The sequence below is a fragment of the Homarus americanus genome, unplaced genomic scaffold (genome assembly GCF_018991925.1).
Source record: "Homarus americanus isolate GMGI-L3 unplaced genomic scaffold, GMGI_Hamer_2.0 scaffold55640, whole genome shotgun sequence".
Lineage (NCBI taxonomy): Eukaryota > Metazoa > Arthropoda > Malacostraca > Decapoda > Nephropidae > Homarus > Homarus americanus.
In genome coordinates, this window is record NW_024713650.1 from 6451734 (window position 1) to 6472371 (window position 20638).

General features: G+C 47.3%; 1 protein-coding gene across 1 annotated transcript in view; it reads right to left on the bottom strand.

The window, feature by feature from the left end:
• Positions 1-20638, bottom strand: part of LOC121874159 (dynein axonemal intermediate chain 1-like) — a 112998-nt gene that overhangs the window by 6050 nt on the left and 86310 nt on the right. The window contains exons 10-11 of the mRNA XM_042378141.1: positions 20173-20401; positions 2483-2716 (exon numbers count right to left, since the gene is read on the bottom strand). Coding sequence (XP_042234075.1) covers positions 2483-2716; positions 20173-20401 — 463 coding nt within the window. The remainder of the gene's footprint in view (positions 1-2482; positions 2717-20172; positions 20402-20638) is intronic.

Genomic DNA, 20638 nt, shown 5'->3' on the forward strand with positions numbered 1-20638 from the left:
ACCAAACCTGACAGGTACCCTATCCCGCATGTCCAGGACTTCCACCACAAACTCCATGGCAAGACCATCTTCTCGAAGATCGACTTAGAGCGTGCCTTCCACCAGATTCCAGTAGCACCTGCAGATACCCAGAAGACAGCCCTCACCACTCCGTTCGGTCTCTTCGAGTATGCCTTCATGAGTTTTGGGCTACGCAATGCAGCCCAGACCTTCCAGAGGTACGTGGACCACATGCTTTGCGACCTCGATTTTGTCACTGTCTACATAGACGACATTCTCGTCGCATCTCCGACGCCTGCTGAGCATCATCACCACCTCCAGCTCCTTCTCCAACGCCTGCAGAACAACAACATGAAAGTTCACCCTGCCAAGTGCGTCTTTGGAGCCTCCTCCATCGACTTCCTCGGTCACAGAGTCTCGCCGAGCGGCATCCAACCCCTACCACAAAAGGTAACTGCCATTAAGGAGTTCCCCCAAACCTGAAACTGCGAAGAAACTCCAAGAATTCCTGGGTTTAGTCAGTTACTACCACCGCTTCATTGCCCACGCTGCTACCGTCCTAGTCCCCCTCTACGATCTTCTCAAGGGACTCCCCAAGACGTCTCACAAGCCTCTCATTTGGACTCAAGAGGCTGTTACGGCATTCATCACTATCAAGCAGCACGTCACACGCTTTACCCTCCTAGCTCAACCTGCACCTAACGCCCGGACAACTCTCACAACAGACGCTTCTTCTACTGCCGGGGGCGCCGTCTTACAACAGGAGATCAACGGAATTCTCACGCCCATTGCCTTCTTCTCACAGCGGCTTCAATCACCACACCTCAGGTACAGCGCCTTCGATCGAGAACTCCTGGCCATATACCTTGCTATTAAGCATTTCCAGCACTTCCTCGAGGGCCGTCAGTTCACCATCTTCACCGATCACAAGCCCCTCGTCCACGCCTTCGCTTCAGCCTCCCAGTCACATACACCTCGTGTCCTTCGCCACTTGGCTTACATCTCGGAGTTCACCAGCGACATCCAACACATAAAAGGCAGCCACAACGAAATCGCTGACACCCTCTCTCGTTGTATATCCAGCATTCTTCCCTCATCTCCACCCATGGATTACAGACAGCTCGCCTTGGCCCAAGAGAACAACGAAGACCTTGCAGCATACAAGACATTAGTTCACTTCCCTACACTCGTGAATCAGGGACCAAGCGTGCAGTATTATTATTGTGGAAAATAAAGTCCCGCAAGGGGGAAGATTTCCAGGCACAAACCTTTGAACCAAGAAAAGGGAAAGATCTCGGCACAATTGTGGTTCAAAGTTTATGAATACGGGTTTCAAGGGAAGCGAGTCACATTTCCGACAGGTTTCAAGAACCTGTAGTGTTAGTGCCGAACTTCCTAATTGGTTCAAGGTTTAAAAGAAAGTTAGACAAGGCTGTATTCTATCTCCTACATTATTATATTATCAATAAAAAATACTGAGAAAGGTAAATATCAGTGAAAGAATAAGTTAGTATTCGGTGTCCAGATGATATTGTTCTTATTATATTGAGTAAAGGAACTAGACAAATGCTGGTGAAGAAATTCGTGGATAGGAGACGAAAGATATGAGCCAAGACTTAAAGGAGGAGGTTATGCCTGTTTCCAAATTAGAAATAAATCAAGTTAGGCAAAAGAGATTTAAAGAGATGGAAAATGTTGTTTACATAGTAAGAATAAACAGAGGAAGAGACTTATTTAACCATCTTAGAAAACTGAGGAATATTAAAAAAAATAAATAAATTCAGTTAAGGACGAGGCTGCTAAGATGCACTATTTGGTCAGTACTATAAGTATGTGCCAGAGCATGGACACACTCCAGTATGATGAGAACACTCCAGTATGATGGGAACACTCCAGTATGATGGGAACACTCCAGTATGATGGGAAAACACCAGCAGGATAGGAACACTCAGTATGACAGGAACACTCCAGTATGATGGGAACACTCAGTATGACAGGAACACTCCAGTATGATGGGAACACTCCAGTATGATGGGAACACTCCAGTATGATGGGAACACTCCAGTATGATGAGAACACACCAGCAGGATATGAACACTCCAGTATGATGGGAACACTCCAGTATGATGGGAACACTCCAGTATGATGGGAACACACCAGTATGATGGGAACACTCCAGTATGATGAGAACACTCCAGTATGATGAGAACACTCCAGTATGATGGGAAAACACCAGCAGGATAGGAACACTCAGTATGACAGGAACACTCAGTATGACAGGAACACTCCAGTATGATGGGAACACTCCAGTATGATGAGAACACACCAGCAGGATATGAACACTCCAGTATGATGGGAACACTCCAGTATGATGGGAACACTCCAGTATGATGAGAACACACCAGTATGATGGGAACACTCCAGTATGATGGGAACACTCCAGTATGATGGGAACACTTCAGTATGATGGGATTACACTTACTTTTCACCGCCGACCAAGATGATGGGGTGGAAGGGGTTGAAGGCGACACAGGTGGCAGCCACACGCCGCCGCTGCACCAGACTCTGCACACACAGGGGTCGGCACTTGCGTAGGAAGAGGTCGTACACATGAACACGTCCCTCGTCCGTCACAGCCACGAACACGCTGCTGCTATACGGAGACCACGTCACCCCTGCCACGGCACTTCCCAGGTCCAGCACCACCAGCGGCGACCTGTAACATTACCAGATGAGGAGATGACCTATTTCTCCCTACCAGGTACAGCATCACGAACATCACCACCACCTCCATTGACCTGTAACACTGCCAGGTCCAGCACCACCACCTGTGACCTGTAACACTGCCAGGTCCAGCACCACCACCAGTGACCTGTAACACTGCCAGGTCAACTACCACCACCAGTGACCTGTAACACTGCCAGGTCCAGCACCATCACCAGTGACCTGTAACACTGCCAGGCCCAGTACCACCACCTGTGACCTGTAACACTGCCAGGTCCAGCACCACTACCAGTGACCTGCAACACTGCCAGGTAATGGACCACCACCTGTGACCTGTAACACTGCCAGGTAATGTACCACCACCAGTGACCTGTAACACTGCCAGGTAATGTACCACCCCCAGTGACCTGTAACACTACCAGGTAATGTACCACCACCAGTGACCTGTAACACTGCCAGGTAATGTACCACCACCAATGACCTGTAACACTGCCAGGTCCAGCACCACCACCACGACCTGTAAAACTGCCAGGTCCAATACCACCACCAATGACCTGCAACACTGCCAGGTCTCAGCACCAGTGACCTGTAACATCAAGCAGGTCCAGCACCACCACCAGTGACCTGTACCACTGCCAGGTCCAGCGACCATCACCAGTGACCTGTAACACTGCTTGTGTCCAGCACCACCACCAATGACCTGCAGACTGTTGGGTAGGTCCAGCACCGACCACCACGACCTGTAACACCTGCCAGGTCCACCACCAGTGACCTATAACACTGCCAGGTCCAGCACCATCACCAGTGACCTGTAACACTGCCAGGTCCAGCACAAGTGACCAACACTGCCAGGTCCAGCACCAGTGACCTGTAACACTGCCAGGTCCAGCACCAGACCTGTAACACTACCAGGTCCAGCACCACCACCAATGACCTGCAACACTGCCAGGTCCAGCACCAGTGACCTGTAACACTGCCAGGTCCAGCACCACCACCTGTGACATGTAACACTGCCGGGTAATGTACCACCACCAGTGACCTGTAACACTGCCAGGTAATGTACCACCACCAGTGACCTGTAACACTACCAGGTAATGTACCACCACCAGTGACCTGTAACACTGCCAGGTAATGTACCACCACCAGTGACCAGTACCACTGCCAGGTAATGTACCACCACCTGTGACCTGTAACACTGCTGGTAATATCACCACACCAGGTGACCTGTAACACTGTCAGGTCCAGCACCACCACCAGTGACCTGTACACTGCCAGGTCCAGCACCACTCAGGTGACCTGTAACACTGCCAGGTCCAGCACCACCACCTCAGTGACCTGTAACACTGCCATGTAATGGACCACCACCTCCAGTAACACTGCTAGGTAATGTACCACCACCACCAGTGACCTGTAACACTGCCAGGTAATGTACCACCACCAGTGACCTGTAACACTGCCAGGTAATGTACCACCACCAGTGACCTGTAACACTGCCAGGTAATGTACCACCACCAGTGACCTGTAACACTGCCAGGTAATGTACCACCACCAGTGACCTGTAACACTGCCAGGTAATGTACCACCACCAGTGACCTGTAACAGTGCCAGGTAATGTACCACCCCCAGTGACCTGTAACACTGCCAGGTAATGTACCACCACCAGTGACCTGTAACACTGCCAGGTAATGTACCACCACCAGTGACCTGTAACACTGCCAGGTAATGTACCACCACCAGTGACCTGTAACCACCAGTGACCTGTAACACTGCCAGGTAATGTACCACCACCAGTGACCTGTAACACTGGCAAGTAATGTACCACCACCTGTGACCTGTAACACTGCCAGGTAATGTACCACCACCAGTGACCTGTAACAGTGCCAGGTAATGTACCACCACCAGTGACCTGTAACACTGCCAGGTAATGTACCACCACCAGTGACCTGTAACACTGCCAGGTAATGTACCACCACCAGTGACCTGTAACACTGCCAAGCAATGTCCCACCACCAGTGACCTGCACGACCGCCAGGTAATGCACCACCCCAGCGACCTGTAACACTGGCAAGTAATGTACCACCACCAGTGACCTGTAACACTGCTGTACGTACCACCACCATGACCTGTAACACTGCGTACGTACCACCACCAGACCTGTAACACTACTCAGTAATGTACCACCAGTAATCTGTAACACTGGTGCAAGTAATGTACCACCACCAGTGACCTGTAACACGGCAAGTAATGTACCACCACCAGTGACCTGTAACGGCAAGTAATGTACCACCACCAGTGACCCGCAACACTTCAGGTAATGTACCAATCACCAGACCTGTAACACTGCCAGTACGTACCACCACCAGTGACCTGTAACACTGGCAAGTAATGTACCACCACCAGTGGTTCCGTAACACTGCCAGGTAATGTACCACCACCAGTGACCCAAAACACTGGCAAGTACGTACCACCACCAGTGACCTGTAACACTGCCAGTCCAGCACCTCACCACCAGTGACCTGTAACACTGCCAGGTAATGTACCACCTCCATTGACCTGTAACACTGCCAGGTCCAGCACCACCACCTGTGACCTGTAACACTGCCAGGTCCAGCACCACCACCAGTGACCTGTAACACTGCCAGGTCAACTACCACCACCAGTGACCTGTAACACTGCCAGGTCCAGCACCATCACCAGTGACCTGTAACACTGCCAGGCCCAGTACCACCACCTGTGACCTGTAACACTGCCAGGTCCAGCACCACTACCAGTGACCTGCAACACTGCCAGGTAATGGACCACCACCTGTGACCTGTAACACTGCCAGGTAATGTACCACCACCAGTGACCTGTAACACTGCCAGGTCCAGCACCACCACCTGTGACCTGTAACACTGCCAGGTAATGTACCACCACCAGTGACCTCTAACACTGCCAGGTCCAGCACCACCACCTGTGACCTGTAACACTGCCAGGTAATGTACCACCCTACTTTGCTATTTTCCTGTCACTCGGAATCGAGTATGATGATCATCGAGCTATGATACGAGTTATTAAGGTTGTCACCGTTGGTGAGTTCTGATATGACTTAAGAGGCCGATACGGAACCGGCAAGGTCAATCACAGATGTTGCACATGTGGGCAGGGGGGGGGGGCTACATCCAGTGAGGGAGGGATGGCGGCAGCGTGCTTCCAGCGTTGGCTCTTGTCTGCCTCGTTATGCAATCGGGCTAACTCGAATGAAATGACACCTTCTTGTGTGGTGCTCCTCCAAGCACTACAGTGTGGAGTAATCGTCTCCCAGGTGAGGGGGTCGATGTGGCACTTTTCAGGTTTGTCTTAAGACTATTATTATACCTTTTCAGTTGCCCGCCAGCGTTACGTTTACTATTCGTTAGGTGACTGTAAAGTAGCTGCTTTGGCAGTCTACATTCGTCCATGTGGGTAACATGGCCAGTCCAATGTAGTTGTTCATGGATAATGGTAGCTTCAATGCTCCTACAGTTGGTGTCAGCGAGAATACTGTCATTTGTTCTCTTGTCTTCCCAGCGAACTCGGAGGATGGAACGTAGACTACGTTGGTGAAAGTTTTCAAGTGCCTTGAGGTGCCTCCTGTATGTGACCCATGTCTCACTGCCATATAGCAGGGTGGGAAGGACCACTGCTCGATATACGTGTAACTTTGTAGATAATTTCAGTTCCCTACAGCTGAAGACACGGTTTCAGAGTCTACCAAAGGCTTCAGATGCACATCTGATCCGATGTTGAATCTCTTCATCGATGTCCGCGGTGGTGGACAGGTGGGAGCCGAGATACAGAAAGCGGGTAACATTAGAGAGGGTAGTACTGTTAAGATAGATGGATGGTGGAGGTGTGTCTGAACCAGGGGCAGGTTGAAAGAGAATCTGAGTCTTATATACATTCACCTTAAGGCCGAAGAATGCATACGCATCAGTATAGGAGTTCAGGATCCCCTGTAGGTTGTGTTCAGTGTGAGCGGCAAGGGTGAGGTCGTCTGCATACTGAAGCAAAGTAATGGAAGTTGCCAACACCTTTGTTCATGCCTCGAGTCGTCTTATGTTGAAAAGACCCTTCATCGGGTACTCGATGTCCAGCCCGTCGGCTAAATTGGCACGGGTAATGAAGGCAGCCAAGAAGATGGAAAAGAGTTGGTGCCAGTACACACTCTTGTTTAACCCCCGTTTGGATTGGGATGGGGCAAAGCCACATTGAGATTCTGGGAGGAAATTTTCCGCCTCAGCAAGAAGTCTGATTAGGAGGACTCAGGCGATAATCTTGCCAGCTACGGACAGCAGCGAGATCCTGCGGTAGTTGCCACAGTCTGACAGGTCTCCCTTGTTCTTATAAATATTGATGATGGAGGCGTCTTTAAGAGCTTGGGGGATTTCCTCCTTTTCCCATATGTGCTCCAGGAGAGAGTGGAGACGGCTGGTAATCAGAGATCCTCCTGCTTTATACACCTCGGCTGGGATTCCATCAGGCCCTGAGGTTTTGTTATTTTCCATCTGCTTGATGTGTTATGCCATAACTTATTAACTTCAATTATGTTAAAGATTAATACACTAATGGTGGCACTTATAGCACAACAACAAAAAACAAAGTGGCAACTCCACACATCTTGGTCGTGGGTTCAATCACAGTCCTCTCCTTATCACAACAGTTCAGGAGTGAAGGTTTGGTATTATACACATCACAAAAGAATACAATTTAAGAACAAAGGTTTAACATAATAAGTGTGTACAGTAGGTACAGTCAGCCAAAGATGCACCGACCCCACCCTGGGTCTCGTGCTCCCAATTATACCTGGCAATACTTGGTAAAGGAAGGAAGGCTGTATGTAATGGTGATTGGTGGATTTATTTTCGGCTGTATCACTGTCAGGATAAATATTAAACTTTCCAAAAGTAGCATTTTTACAATAATAAACTATTCATCGTTATTTAAGATCATGACAAGTTTCCAAATATTCGTATATTTGTTTAAATAATGAAGAAATTATATCAATGAATTGGCAACGCAGCTACAACCAGGGCTGCCACCAGATTCTCACATCAAAGTTCATGAATATACAGTATGTGTGTGTGTGTCTCTCTCTCTCTCTCTCTCTCTCTCTCATTAATAACTATACCATCAAACACAGTCAGTAGAACACCAAAAAGACCCCTTCAGTTTTCCCTTCTCCACACACCCGTGCGGCGCTGGGATACCACATGCCATTATTGTGTCTGCTCTCTAACTTACGTCAACTAATTCTTTCATGAAACACTCAAGATTAAATGTGGAATTCTTGAAATTTGATGTGAGAATCTCTTGGCAGCCCTGGGTGTAGCTGCGTTGCCAATTCATTGACATAATTTCTTCATTATTTAAACAAATATACGAATATTTGGAAACTTGTCATGATCTTAAATAACGATGAATAGTTTATTATTGTAAAAATGCTACTTTTGGATAGTTTAATATTTATCCTGACAGTGATACAGCCGAAAATAAATCCACCAATCATTCCCCCGTTACATACAGCCTTCCTTCCTTTACCAAGTATTGCCAGGTATAATTGGGAGCACGAGACCCAGGGTGGGGTCGGTGCATCTTTGGCTGACTGTACCATAAGATGATCCTTAATAAACAACTACTATTGGCACTGTGTATAAACAATAAACCACCTCGCAACACAATAATTAATTGCACTTTACACACCGCTGACAAACTGGGACGTCCTCCAAGGCCAGTGACTGACATAGCTCCATACTCCAGGGGACTACAAACCTAACACTAATATTAATCAACTCCCACATTATGCTGCAGAAATAAACATACCTACACACAGAAAAGTTTTATGTATAAAGTACCAACCCTGCTCACACAATCGTACAAAATATTATACATACATAAGTTGGTTAACAAACCTAAAATATATTTCACTATGCACAACGCAACGCAGTGTATTACGCCATGCATAACAGTTGGCAGTAGCTACCTCTTCCAGGGATGGAGAATAGCTGAGGGTGGGTCAACTCTGGATGCCGAGGGACTCACTGGGTAGTCAGGTAGTGCTCTTTCCAGCGCTGAAGGAGGCCTTCATCGTCTTCAATTAGGGAGTTGCCATCGGATGAGTGGAAAGGGGCTGCGCCACGAGTGAGTGGCCCATAAAATGTCTTAGTGGAATTGAAAAATTCGCGCATCTTTTGCTGATCTGCAAATTTTTGTGTTTCACATGCTTTATTTTTAAACCAGTCGTTTTTTAGATTGCAAATTTCCCGCTGGGCCGCCACTTTCTTCTTGCAGAAGGTATCAGCTTTGGTCCGAGACTGAGGGTTGTTCTGCCATTAAAGTAAACGCAGCACGTTTCTCATCAACGAGCACATTGACTGCCGGGTCATTTTCATTATACCAGTCCTGGTGTATTCTTTCGATCTGGCCGAGGGTCTCTGCAGGTTTTTATCATGACAGTGTCGAGAATATCACAATCAGCACTGGGATTTGGGTTGTTTGTTGTCGAGTTGTTTATCAGCCCATGTTCGAGCAGCTCTCTGGAAGCATGTACTACTAGGGTGTGTCATACGGAGGCGAATTTTTTTTTTTGAGTTTGAAAAATCGGCCCATGGTATTAATGATGTAGTTCTATGTGCAGAATCATGTGATATCTTCAGATTTGAAAAGTTTTCAGTTTTTGCTAGGTAAATTTTAACTTGAAATCTTATGAAAATTCAGTATTCCCACCCTTTTACCAACACCACTAAATAGCTTATTTAAAGTAAAGTAAATGTATCAGGTTAATTTATTAGGATGAAAATGATCCAGAATAGTGAAACAAATGATCTTGACACAATTATTAAATTTAATATTCCTTTAGAAAACAAAATCATCAAATACAAAAACCGGTTTTACTACTACGACCCGGTGTTGCTGCACACCATAGAGAACATGTCTTTCTTGCTTCTGTTTCTACTCATCACCTCCCTGCTGACCACCTGAGCTCGGATGTAGCCTTCCCTCCTCTCCTGGCTGTACACGTGACTGCTGGCCTCGCTCACTTGCTGTACACAACGCTCTATACTCTGGGTGTGCGAGGGCCAGGCAGGGACATGCATGGGGTTGTCCAGGAAAGCTCTGACTTGAACATTGGTGAGGCTGCAGGTAAGAGGGGGCTCACTGCCAGCCTGGATGTTATCCAGATCTATGAGATCAGTGAGGGTCTTGGCACCTAGATTGACTTCAGGAGTCTTCCTGACCCTGAAGGAATCGTCACCAACTGATTCGTCATGCCCAGATCCTCTCATAAGTCTCATATCCAAGATCTTTTTGACTGCCACTCTTCTCTCCTCCTCATCCTTACTGCAGAGCATTGTCTGCAGAACTGCCTCGGGATGAGCATACCAGGAAGATCTCCTCACAGTCTGCTCCACAATCTGAACAACCTTCCTTGGCTGACTCCTCAGGAGCTCAAACTGGAAGAGAACATGCCTCGGACCTTCGGAGAACAATGACTTGACCTTGGTGTTGAACCAATTTGGCAAGTAGACACTCACGATGAATTGGACAATAAGTCTCAGGTTGTGAAGCTGGTTCCCTTTCAGTTTATGATGAGCGACCCAAATTCTGCAGAACCTGAGAGCCGTTGTGAGCCACCTAGAATGTGAGACTGGACCTATCTGCAGGTAAGCAAGTCTATCAGGCATGACCCCAGTTTTGATGGCACTGCAAATCATATAACCATAGTACTGGTCAGTACTCAGGTCGTCAATGACAGTATGTGCAAGCTCAACGAGTGGAGGGCCAACTGTGATTTTTTCAAAGCTCGGATTTATTTCTAACTCAGTGGCATAGTCCAGCATCTTGCCAAGAGGACCAGACCATCTGTTGTTTGAGAGCCTTGCCATCCAGCCCTGGATCAGATGTCTGAGTGGCAACTGTTGGTGTGGAGGTCACAAACAATCCAGACCAGCTTCCTCCCAATCTTCCGGCCTATCCACTGTATGACCCCCCCTGCCACCCTGTGTCTGTGTTGGTGCTGTCCCCTCCAATGGCCTTGGTAGGGTCTGGTCTACGTTCTCTCTCTGGAGCCGTTCACAATGTGTTATCTGCCACTATCTCAGCTGGTTTCCTGATGTCATCTTTCTGGAGTGAAAACACAAATACTTCCTCCTGGTTCACTGCAGCAGGAGTAGTGTTCCTTCACTCTAAGTATAGGAAACAACTTGTCAGAATCTCCAACTTCTCATGAACACTTAGTGTCATCCTTCTCCTATCAAAGAACAAACAATGATTCCCATTTTTCTATCCCCTATCAAACCTAGTTAATGACAAGTTTTTCCTGAGCTCTCTCACTTTGTTATGATTCATCACCAGGTGAACACCATTTTAACAGCACAAACCACTGTCAATCCAGGGCAGCTGTTGCTATCTTGAGGACCAGTGTGGTGTCAGATGCTGCTGTGAGCTATGTTTGGATATTCTTCCTGTGGTTTCTCAAATCTTATGCCTGGAAGGTTTTAGATCATTATTTTCAAGTTAGGGACACAAAGTCACTCATTCTCCTGGCCATAATTTTGATCAGCCATGGGGAAGTCATTAAACTCTGAATCAGCTTTGACTCCCAATCATCGTAAGGCCTTACCAAATTCTGGCCTTCAAGTCTTTTCCTCGGCAACTCTTTCTCCTTCGTCTTCTAAAATGGGTCTCTGACTGGAATATCTTTGCCAGAAATCAAGTGAGAGCCCCTATACTGCCAGTCTCTGTATGGACAAATGCCGTCTTGACTGGGTTTGAGGAATCTTTCAGTTCACGCTTGCAAATACAGGGAGATGTATTCCTGGATTTCCATGTGTCATGATCGCATCCAAACTCAGGACAGGAACAATTGGGCACTGTAATTATGTCAAATAACTGTCCAGTTGCTTGGCAAAGCTGTCCTTAACTGCAAGTTTTCTCTCCAAGAGAGATATTCTTGCCTTTTCCTAACTTGCCAGCAGTCTCACTAATCTTCTTCTGACTTGTTATGACTGGAGGCTTGAACTGAGCGTTAGCCAGAGTGTATCGTGCCAAGACAGTTTTGGTCATACCACTGGCAATGTCTTTGTTTGTAAGTTCTTGGTTCTTTTCACTGATTTGCCTGATTAAAACACCGTATTTCAAAGCATCTCTCAATGGTAGGCAACCTGACTTCAGGAGCTCTCTCCTGGTAGACCCAAGAGGAGGGTGCGACCAGATGGCTGATTTTGTTCCTCGTCCTGACACAAGCAGCCATCGCAAATATTATCAACTTTATAAAATGCACTGTGAATCTGAAACAGAAAAAATATTGTTAGTTGGCTGTTAAAGAATGAAGTCAGAAAGCAATGTTCACTATTTAATTGTAATGCACTAATGCAGCTGTTCGCTAGATTTTCGATAAATTTCACGCTAAAAATTACCTGAAAGCAAAGGTTGCAAAATATTAAACTGAAATTATTTTCGTTTATGTATTAACGGCAAATCTACCAAAAAAGTGATAATATGGTTTTAGCTGATCTTCCTCCGGCGATTGTCAATCTCTACTGTATTTCACCGCTGAACTCTCCACACGCTTAATGTTAAAACCTAATTGGAGGTTTGCTGCCTTCGCAGTTTTGAAGACAAGAGGAAAAGGAGATTGGCTGTGACGAGCTGAAGATCAGTGTCGCAGTGGTCTGAGCTCTAGATGTCATCCTCTGCTCTTATATCGTTGGGGCGTATGCACTGATGGAATATGGCATGCCGTGAGGGACTGTCATGAGGCACTGTTGATCCCAATAGGTATTTCAGTTAGCCTGTGTAGATTAGTCGTCAGATAAATGCCAGGTCCAAATGCAGTTTCTTCAGCAGGCTTACTCCTTCCAGAAGAAGGTAGAGTCAGAGTTCACCCTCGTCTGGAGTCAACCAGCTCAATGCCACTATGTCGATGTTATACTCACAGCCTTTGCCACAAGGGGCAGTTCTTCTTTCAGGACGCCCATTTGTGCCAGTAAGTATCCAGAAGGGTTCTGACATTCCATGCAGCGACCATAAGAGGTTGTATAGTTTTGTTTTGTTTGAACTGTGATTTGATTGCGTTTTGATCAGAGAGTGATAGACTTACTGGGTGCAGTTGCTCAAACAGTTAGGCTTTAGGCAGGTATGTATAGGCACCTTTTCTAGCCCCTCCCCATGTGTAAGCAGAGTGCCTCTCGGGAAAGGGCTGCCCAGTTGCACAGGGTGCAGGACTGGCTGCATTGTTGCCTAGATCCCAGTGTGCATAAACGACCTCTTATCTGTACTTTACCCATGTAAAGTTGTGACAAGAGTCTCCCAAGCAGTCATCTCTGGATCGTCCCCTGCCGAGACTCTCGCCCGTCGCCATAGGACTTTTTTTAAGGTATAGGGGGGTTTTGATAATGATGTGATTACAGCTATGACGAGCTGGATGATGGCTGCAGTGAGTTGATTTATGGGAGGCAGGAGCAGCAGCTGCGACCATTATCTTGGCTCTCCCCATTTCCTGATCCAGAGGAGCAAATGTTGGAACGATCGGGGAGAGGGAGAGTTTGCAAAGGGGTACTGCTGACAGCCCAGTTTGCTGGGTTCTCTGCCTCAGTAGTCTGGTCGTTGGAGTCTCACCATAGTGGCTCACCTCTTCCGCCTACACCACCGTTGGGGGTCATGTTGGAGCTCTGTAAACATGTCTGGCCTCAGATGCTGGGCTCCACTGCAGATTTTTTCGTCTGGGGTTTATTCTCCTGCACTTTGGTCCCTGCTGTTGCTGAATTCCAAAAGGCAGCGGGGCAATGGTTGTAGGTGCCAGGACGTGTCCACATGCCAGTGGGGCTATATGCCATCCTTCTGGGGACCTCTGCTACCTGAGATCCCCTGCTGGTGTAGTGACTACTAGTGACCTGTAACACTGCCAGGCAATATACAACCACCAGCGATCTGTAACACTGCTGGGTCCAGAAACACCAGCGCCAGTGATCTGTGTCACTCACAGGTAATGTACCACCATTAGTGGCCTGTTTTCATCATCTGAGGTCAGCATGGGAGCTTTTCCCCTTGAATGTGTTTGCGTTATCGAAGGTTAGTGTTTATTGTGTTATTTCCCCCATGGCGTATAACTCCATCTAATAACCGAATTTATGTTGCCTTGTCGTGGTGTGGGGGGCAAACGAAGCACTTTCACATATACTTGGGATGAGTTCCCACCTTGTAACTTTAATTGAGGAGGTAAAATGACCGTAGTTAAACAAATTCCTCAGGTGATTGGCTTTGATGTATGACCGACCTCTACACCTCATACTTTATTCCCAACCTTTTCTACTCTTTACTTCATCTTCTGAAGAGAGCAGATTTTGGTCATTCATTCTCATTAATTTCATTTATTTCCCTTGAGTAACCATGGACGATTTTCGGGCGTTCCTGTTGAATCATCGTCACCTAAATGGCCCAACCGCTACCAAGTACTGTCCTAGCAAAACAAAGCCTTTGACATTAAAAACAACTACGGAAAGATGAAGAGTAAACAGCCACAAAATCAAAATAGGAACATGGAACGTGAGGACATTATATGAAGCTGGCAAGTATGCAAATGTCGGTAAAGAAGTCGCTGCTGGACACTCTGGGGGTCAAGTGAAGTAATATCAATCGCCATCAGGGTTGGCGACACCAATCTCCACTTGAACTACTGCAGGGTTTTGTTTACCAATCCTCCAAGTGCCGGCTTCTCCTGCCCTAATACCATCCAAGTGTCCGCCTTCCTCCTGGCCCTCCCACCCTCCAAGTGTCTGGCTCTTCTCCTTCCCTAATACCATCCAAGTGTCCGCCTTCTCTGGCTCCCTCCTACCATCCAAGTGTCCGCCTCTCCTGGCCTTCCCACCCTCCAAGTGTCTGCCTCTCTCCTGGCCCTCCTACCCTCCAAGTGTCCTCTTCTCCTGGCCCTCCTACCATCCAAGTGTCCGCCTTCTCCTGGCCCTCCCCACCCTCCAAGTGTTCGCCTTCTCCTGGCCCTCCTACCTCCAAGTGTCTGCCTTCTCCTGGCCCCATCACCATCCAAGTGTCCGCCTTCCCTGGCCCTCCTACCTCCAAGTGTCCGCCTCTCCTGGCCCTCTCCTACTCCCAAAGTGTCCGCCTCCTTGGCCCCCTCCCACTCTCCAAGTGTCCTCCTTCTCCTGGCCCTCCCCTCCCTCCAAGTGTCCGCCTCTCCTGGCCCTCCCTACCTCCAAGTGTCCGCCTTCCGGCCCTAATACCATCCAAGTGTCCGCCCTCCTGGCCTCCTCCCACCCTCCAAGTGTCCGCCTTTCTCCTGGCCCTCCAAGTGTCCGCTCTCTCCTGGCCCTCCTACCCTCCAAGGTACGCCTTCTCCTGGCCCTCCCACCTCCAAGTATCCGCCTTCTCCTGGCCCCCACTCCTCCAAGGTCTGCCTTCTCCTGGCCCTCCTACCTCCAAGTGTACGCTCTTCTCCCTCTCCTACCATCCAAGTGTCCGCCTCTCCTGGCCCTCCTACCCTCCAAGTGTCCGCCTGGCCCCCTCCTACCCCTCCAAGGTCCGCCTTTCTCCACCCTCCAAGGGTCCGTCTTCTCCTGGCCCTCCTTCCATCCAAGTGTCCGCCTTCTCCTGGCCCTCCTACCATCCAAGTGTCCGCCTTCTCCTGGCCCTCCCACCCTCCAAGTGTCCGCTTTCTCCTGGCCCCTCCTACTCCCTCCAAGTGTCCGCCTCTCCTGGCCCTCCCACTCCAAGTGTCCGCCTCCTGGCCCTCCTACCATCCAAGTGTCCGCCTTCTCCTGGCCCTCCTCACCATCCAAGTGTCTGCCTTCCCTGGCCCTCCTACCATCCAAGTGTCCGCTCTTCTCCTGGCCCTCCCACCTCCAAGTGTCCGCCTTCTCCTGGGGCCCTCCTACCATCCAAGTGTCCGCCCACCTGGCCCTCCTCCCTCCAAGTGTCCGCCCTCTCCTGGCCCCTCCCACCTCCAAGTGTCCGCCTTCCTCCTGGCCCTCCTACCTCCAAGTGTCCGCCTTCCTGGCCCTCCCACCATCCAAGTGTCCGCCTCTCCTGGCCCTCCACCATCCAAGTGTCCGCCTTCTCCTGGCCCTCCTACCCTCCAAGTGTCTGCTTTCTCCTGGCCCTCCCCACCTCCAAGTGTCCGCCTTCCTGGCCTCCTACCATCCAAGTGTCCGCTTTCTCCTGGCCCTCCTACCCTCCAAGGTCTGCCTCCTGGCCCTCCTACCCTCCAAGTGTCCGCCTCTCCTGGCCCTCCTACCCCTGTGTCCTGCCTTTCTCCTGGTCCTCCCACCTCCAAGTGTCTGCCTCTCCTGGCCCTCCTACCATCCAAGTGTCCGCCTCTCCTGGCCCTCCTACCCTCCAAGTGTCTGCCTCTCCTGGTCCTCCTACCATCCAAGTGTACGCCTTCTCCTGGCCCTCCTACCTCCTCCAAGTGTCCGCCTTCTCCTGGCCCTCCCACCTCCAAGTGTCCGCCTTCTCCTGGCCCTCCTACCCTCCAAGTGTCCGCCTTCTCCTGGCCCTCCCACCCTCCAAGTGTCTGCCTTCTCCTGGCCCTCCCCTCCCTCCAAGTGTCCGCCTTCTCCTGGCCCTCCTACTCCTCCAAGTGTCTGCCTTCTCCTGGCCCTCCTACCATCCAAGTGTCCGCCTTCTCCTGGCTCCCTCCCACCCTCCAAGTGTCTGCCTCTCCCTGGCCCTCCTACCTCCAAGTGTCTGCCTTCTCCTGGCCCCTCCACCCTCCAGTGTCCGCCTTCTCCCTGGCCCCTCCTACCTCCAAGTGTCTGCCTTCTCCTGGCCCTCCTACCATCCAAGGTATACGCCTCTCCTGGCCCTCCCCATCCTCCAAGTGTCCGTCTTCTCCTGGGCCCTCCTACTCCAAGGTCTGCCTTCTCCTGGCCCTCCCACCATCCAAGAGTCCGCCTTCTCCTGGCCCTCCTACCTCCAAGTGTCCGCCTTCTCCTGGTCTCTCCTACCATCCAAGTGTCTGCCTCTCCTGGCCCTCCTACCCTCCAAGTGTCCGCCTTCTCCTGGCCCTCCCACCATCCAAGTGTCCGCCTCTGGCCCCCTCCACCCCCTCCAAGTGTCCGCCTTCTCTCTGGCCCTCCTACTCCCTCCAAGTGTCCGCCTTTCTCCTGGCCCTACCCTCCAAGTGTCCGCCTTCTCCTGGCCCTCCTACTCCCTCCAAGTGTCTGGCTCTCTCCTGGCCCTCCTACCTCCAAGTGTCCGCCTTTCTCCTGGCCCTCCACTCCCAAGGTCTGCCTTTCCTGGCCCTCCTACCATCCAAGGTACGCCTTTCTCCCTCTCCCACCTCCAAGTGTCCGTCTTCTCCTGGCCCCCCACCTCCAAGTGTCCGCCTTCTCCTGGCCCTCCTACCCTCCAAGTGTCCGTCTTCTCCTGGCCCTCCTACCATCCAAGTGTACGCCTTCTCCTGGCCCTCCTACCATCCAAGTGTCCACCTTCTCCTGGCCCTCCTACCATCCACTTTGCTCACTATTTCTGGTATTATCTCCTCATCTTTAATTATATGAACAAATTATCTAATTTATCTATTTATGTTCTGTTCATTTAAGGTATTTCTCCTGAAGTTTTTGCCAGTCTTAATACTTCATTTGTTTTCCTGTCAGTGTAGCTTATTCTTAGCCTTCGTCGATATTACCACATGTCAAAGGCCCCCCAACTTGTTACTGGTGTCCACCCCTCTGACCCATACATCAGTCCTTGCCATATAAAGTCTTTCAGCAACATTTTCCTCAAATTGAAGTTAATGTCCCTTTTCATTAGGTCTTTTAGTTTATTAAATGCTGTTTCTGCTTGACCTATTCTTGTTTTGATTTCTTCCGAACATCAACCATCTCAGATAATGTTACTTCCCAAATACATAAAATTTTCACTTGTGTAAGTTCCCTGCTGCTGACCATAATTTGTATTTTAAGATTTATTTCCAGTTTGTAAACTACCATTACTTTAGTCTTTCCAGGATTAACTATTAAAGAATATTTTTCACCCTTTTCCACGAATTTGTTAACGAGTTTCTGCAATGTTTCTTTACTACCTTTGATAACTACAGTGTCACCTGTATGGCGTATAATCGATATTACTTTACCATTAATTTTTAGTCCTTCATTATCGTTGATAACTTCTTTCAATAATAGTTTTGTATATACTGTATATTGTTGGAGATAAAACACAGCCTTATCTTACTCCCTGTCTAACTTTGAAACAGTTAGTAAGTTCATTATTTACTAACACTGCAGCCTCCTGTTGGCAATAAAAATACTTTAAATTTCTAATATCTCCTCTTTAATACCGAGTTTTTCCAAAATGTCTATAAAGTTTATCGTGTTTTACCTTATCAAACACTGTTTTCAAAATCAATAAAGCAGATACACAAATTTCTTTAGACTTCAAACTCTTTCACTCAAATTCTCAAACTAAACATAACACTACTTATATGGCTAATTGTTCTAAACTGGACGCACTCTAAAGCTTATTATTTTTTAAGTAATAACAAAAGTCAACCCCACAGGCATGTAATTTTTCACATTGCTCAGTTTCCTCAACGTCTGTTTCCACAATTGGCATTTCGATCTTTATTTCCTTTCGTTTCTTACCTCAGCTCTACCCTCATGACTGTACAGTTCTCCGTACTCTGCCCACCTCTTTCACATCTGCCCTAAACATGATCTTTTAGTCTCGTCTTTAATACTCACAACCCATTTATAATCCTTTTCTGGTGAATTTGTTTAATCTTTCTGTATATTTTCCTATAATTATGTATTTTCTATTTTTTGGGATTAAGTTTTTGAAAGCCTCACTTCGTCTATGTATTTCGTTTTAAAGTTAATTTGTCATCCACCGACCTTAAGCCTCGTTCCTCCTGTAAGTTTTTCTCCCACCCTCTAATATTGTTTCTTTGGAATTATTATAGTTATGTCTTGGTTCTTGTTTATCAAAGTCACCGTCTAGTAATAATATAAATCTATTTTCGGTTTCAATTTCATATTCTATTCCTGCTCCTGTTTTGAGTTTCCCGAAATCCCAGTTGATTTTTGTCATATTTTTGGTTTTTTAATGAAGTTTTAGCCTCAACTAATTACTGGGACGTGATCTGACCCACAATCTACCCCTGGAGAGGTCTTGGTTCGGGTTATTGGACTTCTGAATCTTTTCTAAATTAAAACGTAATCTATTTGATTCCTGAAAAATTTATTTTTATTGTCCTGGGGTGAGAACCATGTACGGAGATGCCTAGGGAGTTCTTCAAACCATGTATTTGCAATAATCACCTTGTTTTTCTTACAATAGTCAATTAATATTAATTTTCTCCTCTTTCATTTATATACCCAACCCATTTGGTCCTACTTCTGCTATTTCTTCCCCTTCCTAACTTTAGCGTTAAAAATCACTCGTTATAATCAGTTATTCATTCAACTTTACGGTGTCTTTTGTTTTATTTAAATATTCATATTTTTTTCTCTAAAACTTCATCCTCACTATTATCTGTTGTTGCATAAGCCTTTGCATCACCAAGTCCATGGGTTGGGCAATAAACTTGACGAACAAAACTCCACCTGACACTGACCAATATCCATTTACACTCTTGATAAACTTGAGGTTTACAGGAACATCACCTAAAACGACGAACGTAATGGTTTATAAATTGGAAATAAATTAAAAAATATATATGATAGGCAACAAGGAACAAAAATAAGTGAAAATTTTAATGTATTTTAGGAGTAACTTTAGGTTTGACGATAGATGTACGGAAGAAATCCTAAGGTCAAGCAAGACAGCATTTCATAATTTCAAGAGCCTAATGAAAAAGAACATGAGAATATGAGAAAAAGGCTGCTGAAAGACCTCATATAACAAGAGCTAATGTATGGCTCAGAAACGTGGACACTCTCAGCAGACACCAGAAAGATGTTGGAGGCCTTTGATATGTGGTGTTCCAGGTGAATGTTAAGAATAAGTTACACTGACAGGAAAACAAAAAGATCAAGATAAATACTTGATATGTAAAGAAAAATGAGAGGCTTTGGTAATTTAATTCAGGATAAAAAAACATTTTGATGGGCAAAGTTGAAGGTAGGAGGGCCAAGGGAAGGCAAAGACTGGGATGGATGAATGAAATTATAAAATGGGTCCTTAAAGAGATACAAAATCTTGGAGGATTGGTATAAACTGCCCAAGAACGTGGAGAACTGTGATCTCCATCCTTAGATATGGGGACGGTACTCTGAGATAGTGTTCACCGTGTAGGAGGCCACTAAGGAATATTTTACAAACAATTCCACCGATTATATTAGAAATCATTAATTAAATCCTGTAGGTTTGCTTCTAAGAGAGTGTGTAGAATGCTTTTAGGTTAGATAAATATTACACACATCCCAAATATATCGACAGTTAGTACTAAGAGAGCCAGAGTGTTCACCAGCTTACCGACTATGTTGTAGCCAGATCTTGATAGTCCAATCAATGGAGCAGGAAAGGAAGACTCTACGGTGATGCGTGTTCCAAGTGACTCTCCGGACCGGGGAGGTGTGTGCGGGGTAGCGGAAGAGGGAGTGCGTGGCAGAGGTGGTACAACACTGAAATAACACCCCCGTGTCCACACCCATCAACAACACGCTCTCGTCGTCTGGTTTGAATGCAATACATGTTGCAACACCTGCAATGAAAATTTTCTTAGTGATATAAATAGTGCTTTTAATATTTATTGGGAGGTGCAAATAATTGAACTTACCTCACGTGTGTGTGTGTGTGTGTGTGTGTGTGTGTGTGTGTGTGTGTGTGTGTGTGTAAGACACTATCACAAGAATATTAGCTTAATTTTGCTATTATCACAGTATACCTAGATATAAGACATTAACAGTATACCTAGATATAAGACATTAACAGTATACCT